General features: G+C 36.8%; 1 protein-coding gene across 1 annotated transcript; it reads left to right on the top strand.

The window, feature by feature from the left end:
- The first annotated feature begins 2161 nt into the window (after window positions 1-2161).
- LOC128512070 (GTPase IMAP family member 7-like) lies at window positions 2162-3483 on the top strand. The gene has a single exon (XM_053485200.1). The coding sequence runs from the start codon at window positions 2195-2197 to the stop codon at window positions 3305-3307; it is 1113 nt and encodes a 370-aa protein (XP_053341175.1). The 5' UTR covers window positions 2162-2194; the 3' UTR covers window positions 3308-3483.
- Window positions 3484-10265: the final 6782 nt, after the last annotated feature.

Raw genomic sequence — 10265 nt, 5'->3', positions numbered from 1 at the left:
ATCTGCTTCATTCACCAAATACTGATTTCTTAATGTGATTTAGCCTAAATAAGCATTAACACAAGGCGAGGTGGCTTTTTCATGTTACCTGCGATGTTATCATTCCACACTGGCTTCCACCGGAGAATAACATTACGCCATTAAACCGCAAAGTCGTCGCAGTTTTAATGACGTTCAGAACACAATGCCTCAGGAAATCCGATGTCTGTTTACGCGACAGTCAAATTAGCACATAGCTGATTTATATCCAATTTATTTTCACATATGAAGGAGGCCTGAAAACAATCTCGAAATATCAGAATGCATGGGTTTTTTTCCTGCTTACATGGACATTGAACATATCTGATATGTGTCACATATGAGCAAAAAAACGGAATTGGGTCACATGCCAGAGCCTTGTTGAGAGTGGGTCTGGCATTATATTGCGGACTTTTGTGTTGTATTTTTTTGTGTGTGTGTGTGTGTGTGTGTGTGTGTGTCCAGGAAAAAAGAGTAAGCCAAATAACTTTCTTTCCGTTTATTGCTTTTAGAACATTTGTGCAGGGATAAATTAAGTTTTGAATTAAACATTATGCTGTAACATAAAATTATTCATCTTCTCACTCATTTTCTATACCACTTTATCCTGTATTCAGGGTCGCGTGGGGCCTGGAGCCTATCCCTGGAGGCTTAAGGCACTAGGCTGAATGCCCCTAGCAAAGGGTGCCAATCCATCGCAAAGCACACACACATACACTCACTCATACACACAATTTGGAAACATTAATTAGCTTAATCTGCAGGTCTTTGGACTGTGGGAAAAAACTGAGTATTCGGAGGTACCCCAAGCACAGGGAGAACATGCAAACTCCATGAACACAGAGACGGGAATCGAGCCTGTCTGGGAATCGAACCTAGACCCTGGAGGTGCAAGGCAACAGTGCTAACCACTACATCACAGTGCAAAATGACGTTAAATTATTTAATAAAATTGTCAAATAAAACTTTCAAGATGCAATTATAAAAGTGTTGTGATACTGACCATATTACTTTAAATAATAGTCAACAACAACAACAGCAAGTGCAGCTCAGTGAGTGTAAATACAAATTATGAGAGCATGAGAAAGAGCTAAATAATGTAATATTTTAAAAGTGGCTTTGCAAAAATCATGACACTGTCACTATAGAATTAATTTGTTAATAGTAATTAATATTTTACAGAATCGTATTTGCCAGATCAGACAAGCTCTTTTGAAATAAATGATTATTTTATTATAGACTAGCTCATATTTTGTGGTTGTCCCGGACAATTGGACAACTGTAAATCCCCCTGGGGAGGGACTTGTTCATTTTGTGGGGTCTTATGTAACGCAGTTAGTGAGCATATAGGAAGATTGGACTATGACTAAAATAAATTTGATATTCAATTCAATTCAATTTTAATTTTATAGCGCTTTTAACAGTTGGCATTGTCCCAAAGCAGCTTTACATGATCAAAAGAATTATTTAAGTTTGTATGGAATTTAAATGTGTATGAATCAAAATGGTGAGATTGTCCCTGTTGAGCAAGCGGAGAGGGACAGTGGCAAGAAAAAACTCCCTGAGATGGTAGTAGGAAGAAACCTTGAGAGGAACCAGACTCAACAGGGAACCCATCATCATTTGGGTGAAACCCAAAGCAGAAATTGATTTGCATTCATACTGTGTGTTAGTTGGCAGGCAGTTCAGCATAACAGTTGATGTTAATTGATGTTAATATGAAGTCCAGTTAGTTATTGAAAACTCAGGTAGACTTGTACAGTATGAACTATCGAACTGTCAAGTCCTCAGAGAAACAGCTACCAACACTAGTCGAGGCCAGAACCGTCTTCTAGGTAGAGAGAACCATCCACCAACCATCCACCAGTCCACCAACATACTCCAGAGAACAACATAATCACCACAATGCAGTAAGTAAGTGATTCTGTATTGAATTATTTATTCTTAATTTTCAGTGGTTGGAGAATCGTCTAGTCCACATTCTCCACTGTCGGTTTCTGTAGCAGAACTGAGGCTGGTGCTACTGGGGAGGACTGGGTCTGGGAAGAGTGCAGCAGAAAACACCATCCTGAGCAGAAAGGAGAGGAACCAGGCTGCTACATCTACAGCTACATCTACATCCACCCAGCAGAGCAAGAGCACACAGGGGGAGGTGGCTGGGAGGAAGGTGACTGTGATGGACACTCCTGACTGGTTCTCTCCTGGACTCTCTCTGGAGAAGCTGAGACAGGACGTGGGACTCTGTGTCCATCTGTCTGCTCCAGGACCCCACGTCTTCCTCCTGGTCATACCTGTAAAGCAGCCTAGAGGAGAGGAGAGAGGGATGCTGGAGAAAATGGAGGAGATTTTTGGAGAGAGATGTTGGAGAAACACCATGATCATATTCAGTGTTATTGATGAACTTCAGAGGAAGAACATTGAGGAGTTTATCCAATCAGGAGACCAGGAGGTCCAGAGAGTAGTGGAGAAATGTGGGAACAGATTTCACTGTCTCAACATTAAGGAAAGTGGAGATGGTTCTCAGGTCTCAGAGCTGCTGGAGAAGATAGAGAAGATGGTGGAAGGAAGCAGAGGGAAATTCTACAGCAGTGAGATCTACCTGGAGACAGAATCTCAGATTAAATTGATAGAGATGAAAATCCTAAAGAAAAGCGAAGAGAAAAGGATGAAAGTGGAGATGGAAGTAAAGGAGAAAATAGATAAGGAGGTGCAGGACTCTCTGAGAAAGATAGAGGGAGTGATCCAGAAGCATGAAGGAGACATCAGACAACTGAATGACCGAACAACTGAACTGGAGAAAAAGATGAAAGAAGAGAGAGATGAAGAGAAAAAAAAACAACTTGAGAGGGTGCTGAAACGAGAAATAGAGAGAAGGACAGAAATGGAAGAAAAGGTGAAGAAACTAAAAGAAAACAGAGAGAGGGAGAGGAGAGAGATGGAGGAGAGGCACCAACAGGAGATAGAGGAGATCAGAGAGGTGTATGAAGAAGATATCAGGATGGAGACAGAGAGAACCCTCATGAAGATCATTCTGCCTGAACTCCAGAGACACATTTTGGCCTCAAAAACAAGGATGCAGGAAGAGTTCAGCAGACAGATGGAGGAGAAGAACCGAGAGCTGGAGACTCTTAAACAGAAACTTTCAGATCTCACAGAGACTCTCGGTCTGCTTGAAGAGGTTCATGAGAAAACTGCGAGAAGCAGCTCGGGGTCAGAGAGAGCAGCTGTAACAGGAGAGCTGTCAAAGGGAATCTTTCAGACATTTACCGACTATTTTTTCACTGGGTAACAGATATTATAAAGCCCCAGATACTTACTCAGTCTAAAATTAAATGTGCAATCTAGAGATGGTGGACAGAGCTGGACTGGGATAAAATTTAGCCATGAACATTTTGGTGCAGATGGCCATCACTACCAATCAGAATCAATCCAGTCGGCCATCCAGTCCAGTTTACATTATGTATGTACAGTATATCTCATAAAGTTAAAATATTCTGGAAAAATGATTTTTTTTTTTTTATAAACATGAAACTTCATTCTAGTTTCATTACTCATAAACTAAAATACTTTAAAACTTTTTTGTTTTTATTTTGAAATTTATAGCTCATGAAAAAAATCAGCATCTCTAAATATTAGGATATGTCCCAACATTAATCACAAAAAGGATTTAAAATGCAGAAATATCCACTTTCTAAAAATTAGTACATTCAGAGCACTGAAAATGTTCTGTATTATAAATCCCTTTGTTACTGTAAATTCTCTGCTACTCTAATGTTTAGAGATTTTTAGCTGTAATAATCTCCAGAAGCATTTTAGTATATGTGTAATGACACTAGAATATATATGTAGAGTTTTGTTAATTACATTTAATTACAGAATAAAATATATATATATATATATATATATATATATATATATATATATATATATTTTAGATGCATTATATATGTTACATTGCTTTCCAAAACACACACACACACACACAAAATGTATATATGTCTTTTCGTATAAAATTTAGGCAAAATGGTACAATTAGCTTCAATCAAAACATCAATAATCTGAGAGAGATTAAAGGAATTATGTCTAAAATGATTCCATTTGAAAAGCTTAGTATGAAAAATGGATCATGCACTTTTCCCAGCTATTTATAATACTCATGACTCATGATGTCTCACAGTGTGGAGGGTAGAGACATGGATCTGGTACTCAGGAGCAGAGGAGGGGGAATATTTTGCTGTACCATTTAACATATTCTTTTAGGTTGGTATATCACTCTTCCGCGTGGAGCAGTTATCCATCCGTCCCACCTAAAGCAGTGGCCCACCTGAAACTGTGTTTCACCCAGAATGAAGGACTGGACCAGGCTTGGTGAGTCTAGTACTTTTTATTCTGGTACTTGTTGTGAATTAAAATTTGTTTTTCAGTACACACACATTCATGCCTGCTGCTCAGTGTGATCAAAGCCTCAGCCACAGGTTCCTTCTCTCATTCTGTTTGCCAACACACACACACACACACACACACACACACTTGCACATGCACACGCACACAAAATAACAAATAAAAACTCCCTAAAGAGCCACACTGAGTGTTACCTGTTGTCTTCACTTACCTCTCTCTGTCTCCAGAAATAATGATGCTACTGTACATACATGATCAATACAACATGAACAAGGGACAATGACATGGAAAACGTCCACCTTTAAATTATCATGTGACTTTTAGCTACCAATGATAATCTCACTTATTACTTTGAGGTTGTATTTATTATCAAGTTCCCACTTCATAACAATTGCAGCAACACGTTATATAACTTTAAATCTTAATCTTCTTAGTAAAGTTTATGAATCAATGATGTACAGTAATTACAGTATAAGACCATCATTACAGATCTACTCAGAGTTTCTTCATGTGTAAGATGACATCTATAAACATGACACATGCCATGTGCAAAACATACATGCATGCACTGACTGAAGGATATTAAATATAATGTTATTAAATTATATTAATAGTAACATATTTTGGAACAGAAAGTGGAAATTATTATTTGATTCTATTACTATACAGTAAATACTGTTTGTATCACACTGAAATCACACTACACTGATAAAAATATCCGGCCTGATCTACTTAAAAAAATTAAGGTAACTTTTTAAATCAGATTATTATGTAGTTTAAACAAGACTATTCTTTGTATTTACTACTTACATTTCTTTATGTAAAAAATATATTTTGCTAGTAAAATCTACTTAATTTTTTCTAGTTAAGTCTATTTAATTTCACAAGTAAACCCTACTTAATTTAATAATTTCTCTAGTCATTCTTTTGTGTCCATGCTCTACTTAACTTTAAGAGTTTCAAATATGTATTTTTAATTGAAATTTAACCATTTTTTTAAGTTTCCATAGCCTATTACTTGGAGTGGGGCCTACTTTGTTTTATTAAATGTCCTAGTCTCATTTTAAAGTTACATATACTCACATTATCTAGTTAGGCATTTCTTATATATTATAGTTAAAATACCAGTTGTGTAATTTTGTACTTTGAAATGCAACTTTATCCAGCACAAAACTTTAAGTAAGAACCACCCTAAAAAATACTGGGTCAAAAGTCTGGGTTGTTTTTAACCCAGCTGCTGGGTCAATATTGCTGGGTTATGTCACGACTTCCATAGGGAGGAGACGAGCGCAGGCACAGGTTGAGGAAAACTGAGATTTATTATTACTGAAGTAACACAAAGCACAAAAGAAAACAAGAACAGAACTCAAAACACACGGAACGGCTCTCTAGCCACTTCCCCAGGCTGGGTCTGCAGGGGGCTATCTAAAGAACAACTGAGAATGCTTTAGCTCACTTCTTTCACTGGAGATGAACCATAGAGCTGAATGACTTTCCGAGAATTAGCGTGACCTTAAGGAAGGCCCTTTTCCCTAAGAGCCTCGTCCTGCAGACGCCAATCAATCCAGGGAGAGAGAAACACAGATAAGAATGAGAGACAGGACAACGTGCATAACAGTGACCAGACGAGGTGGTATGGGTTCGGCTGGGTTAAATAGTGTGACACAGGAGGTAGACACAGGTGACTTCAGTTTAGTGTTAAATTAACTTAATGGGGAACAATACTGACATAGACACACTAGAGGGAGACAAAGCCACGGCTCAGTAATCCGGTGAGCCAGGTCTTACTCCCCAGGGCTGAGGTGGCTCAGATGGGTTATTTGTTTAACCCAGCAAGATGGGTTAAATATTCAACCCAAATGCTAGGTCATATTTAACTATAATGCTGGGTTAATTTTACCCAGCAAAATGGGTTTTGTTTATAGTGAATCTGTAAAAAAAAATAATAATAAATTTCCCATGTCTATTAAACAGTTAAATTACTTTGATATACTGGTCTATTACAAAAAAACTTCCAAGTTTTGCAAACCATACATATATGCAATAAACAACATCCTATTAAATGTTCTTAGAAAAAACTTTATTTTTCAAAAGCACAAGAACAGATAATCAACAGCGACATCATTACTATACTATTACTCACAAGGGCAGAATGGAGTAATAACACAAATAGGCTGAGGCACCTTCTCTCTGTGACATTAGATATCTTTTCTGCAGAACAAAACTATCCAGCCCTGGTCCCGTTTTAACATACAAACACTGTCTATGACTTTTCAAGTAGGCCTTGCTATTTCATAGCAACATTACAAAAAGTCCTATACAGGTGCACACTACTTTAAATAGTTAATGTCAAAAATATAAAATGCCTTGAAGCACACATCAACCATCCCAAGTAGTGTGCATTGCTCCACAGCCTGTCCCACCAGAATGACGAATGCCTGAGAGCAGCGCTGGTCATCATCTCCCAACGTCAGGATGTACAGTAGGGGTACGGCCTTGACCCTTCAGCCTGCTGGAGGTATTTCACCATGTTGGTGCCAACCTTAGAAAGAAAAAAAAAAATTAAAGAAAGTAAACATTTTGTTGAATAGCAAAGATTAAACTGAATAAAACTATTAATTTAGTGTGTAATAGGATTAATACTAAATAAAAAATGACAAAGCTGTCCATTAAGATAGGGTATAGGTAACCTGAAACAAAAACATGGAGACAGCTACTACCAAAAATAAAACAGCAAAATAAGCATGGCTTTTAGGATAAAGCTCTTTATGTCAGACTAGTTAATCTTGTGGTCTGCGTTGATTTTAAGCTAATTACCTAAAAAAATGTCATAGCTGGTGTCATACGGCACGTTACAATCACCAAAATATGAATACTTCCATCTAGTAGTTACCTGTTCAGCTGTGGTACTTTTTCCTGTAGTTGGCGCGTTGACTAGTTAATTTAGCCGGAGTCACAAGCAACTTTGGTTAAAGATGGCTACCTGGTTAGCTTACATGCAATTACTGGTAATACATTTTCATACTTGTCAAAGGGGGAAAGGTGTAAAATATTGTTATACCTCGGGAGAAACGCGGGAGAATTTTGACCGCGGAGTAAATTACTAGCTAGTGAAAAACGGGAGGTTAGCAGGTCTGTATATTTGTGAGAGGGTCAGTGTTTTGTAACACCCCAGCATTTTATTCTCTCAAGCAGTGAGATTAATAAAGTTCCAATGTTAATGTGTTTGCTAACGCTAGCAACCTAACTAAATGCCTGCGTCAAGCTAACACTACAGTTAACAGGTTAGCGTTCATTCATCACTTCAGCATCTTCCTCACTCAGCAAACATTCTATAGAGAAAGATAAAAAGCTCAGACATCTTATCCGTTTCTTTCACACACAGGTGGGGTTCTTTGGCTAACTATAGCAGCTATTGTCAGCTAAATTATCCAAGTAGAGATAACTGCAGGCTGGAGCAATAAGGCGTGCCGAAAGGTAGCGGGCATGTCAAAAGAAACTGGTGGGTGAATGGAGCTTTTGCGTTGGCCAATCAACGTGCCGAAAGGTAGGGGCGTGTCAAAAGGTAGGGGGCGTGTCGAAAGGTAGGGCGTGCCGAAAGGTAGGGGGCGTGTCAAAAGGTAGGGGGCGTGTCGAAAGGTAGGGCGTGCCGAAAGGTAGGTGCGTGCCGAAAGGTTTTTCATTGGTGAATGGAGCTTCTGCGTTGGCCAATCAGCGGTAATCTTATTTATATGTACTGTAAGTACCTTTAGTTTAGCGTAGAAGAACATGGCGGCAGTAAGGCTTGGTGTGGTTAGTCAATATAAATAATTATTTTCTTTATTTTCGTCATTTAATTGTTCCTTTAATTGTTGTCGACAGACACATATTATTGTGAGACAAAACACAGACAGGTTTTCCCTCGAAATACCGGTTTGCAGTTTGTATCGGTGTCCGTTTTGCGCTACAGATGTTTTTAGGCCTCGTTAATGTTTTAGGTCTCGTCATTTTATTCTGACCGAGAGTTTGAAGGATTCTGCTCCATGGACTGCTACTACAGCATAAATAAATGAATGAATGAGCAGATTGAGTGTACAGGTTGGGTGGAGTACACTCTTAAACGGACCAGCTCTGCCTCTAAATAAAATGTTTTATTGGCTAAAATTGTGTCTGTTTACTGTTTACTGAAAAAGTGCCACTTCAAAGGTTACTAAACTGTACTCATCCTCCTCTTTATTGTGGGGTTTTATGAACTATTACATTATACATTTTTCATTATGCTCGTATCTATTTGTAAATTCCTGTCTACAGTTAATAACAACTTGTATATATTGACCACCCACTGTAAATTTATAATTATAGTTACTTGCAATATGTTTACTATGCTTACATAATATCCTGCACATTATCTTCATATCTATTTGCAAATTTCTGACTACAGTTAATAACAACCTGTATATATGGCTCATCTACTGTAAATTTATAAGTATAGTTACCAGCAATCTGTATAATATCCTTCTGTAATAGTTACCCATAGCTTCTCCCTGCACATATCCCTCTTAAGTGTACCAAGACTTTATACCTTTATCCTGCACTTTCTGCTAATTGCACTTCTGGTTAGACCTAAACTGCATTTCGTTGCCTTGTACTTGTACATAATGACAATAACGTTAAATCTAATCTAATCTAATCTAATCTAATATTTGTCCTTATCAGGCAATGTCAAAGTCAACATTATTGTCAATTCTGCTACATGTACAGTGCATACATATAGAGAATTGAAATTACATTTCTCTCAACCCTTGTTACAAATAACACTGAAAACTTTTTAAAGCCTAAAAAAAAAAAACTTAAATAACACTGGAGAACTTGGAGAACAACAGAGGTAAGATAATTGAGTTGCTGTTCTGCAAAAAGGGACAGTTTACAACACAGAAGGCTGATATGGTGAAAAATGGAATAGTGCAATAAGAATAGTGCAAGTGTGCTTATTTTAGTTGAGTAAAGTGAGATTTTAAAGAGCAATATAAAACAGTATAAACAAGAATGTTTATAATTTTTAACGCAGTTGCACTTCTAGCAAAACTACAGAAAACAACTGTCAGTTCAAAACATTCTGAATGACTAATTCTGTAACTTTTTTTGGTTTTGTTTAACCAATACAAAGTTAATAGTATTCCAAAAATATTAAAATTACATTAAAAATTTTATGAACAGCTTGTGGTACTATATTCTTTAAATAATTGTAATTTGATTTTGATTATGGGTTTAATAAAGTTGAGGCTAGAAGGAATACAGCTTGCGCTCTATTGGGCATGTGCACATCAATCTAACGTTTTTTTTTTCTCTCACTGTACAACAGTAAAACTTTTTGTATTACAGAAAAATGATCCAATAGGTATAACAATTCATTTCATTGTTAGTTTTCGGTGTTATGCGCCCTGCCATGGATTGCCCCCCCCATACATAATCGCTATCAAATATTATAGTAGAACATAAATTCATGGGTTTATTATTATCAAATATGATATTAATATTATAATAAACCCTAGTTATGTGACAGCCGTCAAGACCATGAATACAAATTCTTGTATAATGTTTATTTTTTGGCACATTTATTTTTAAGGGCTTTGTCATGAATATACAAATAAGCATTTATATACAATAAAAATAAATATTGTTCATGATAAAAAATTAGAGCAAACTATTTTTATTATAAAATAAACAATCCAAAAGTATACATGTTGTAAAAATCTATTTTTTCATATACAACATATTTATTTTCAAATTGCTTATTTTATTTTATTGTCTCATGTAATTTGTAATTTGTAAATCATAAACCTATAAATTTATATTCTAACACAATA

This window comes from Clarias gariepinus, chromosome 24 (genome assembly GCF_024256425.1).
Source record: "Clarias gariepinus isolate MV-2021 ecotype Netherlands chromosome 24, CGAR_prim_01v2, whole genome shotgun sequence".
In the NCBI taxonomy this organism is placed as follows: domain Eukaryota; kingdom Metazoa; phylum Chordata; class Actinopteri; order Siluriformes; family Clariidae; genus Clarias; species Clarias gariepinus.
The sequence above is the reverse complement of the archived record's forward strand: the minus strand, read 5'-3'. Positions and strand labels throughout refer to the sequence as shown.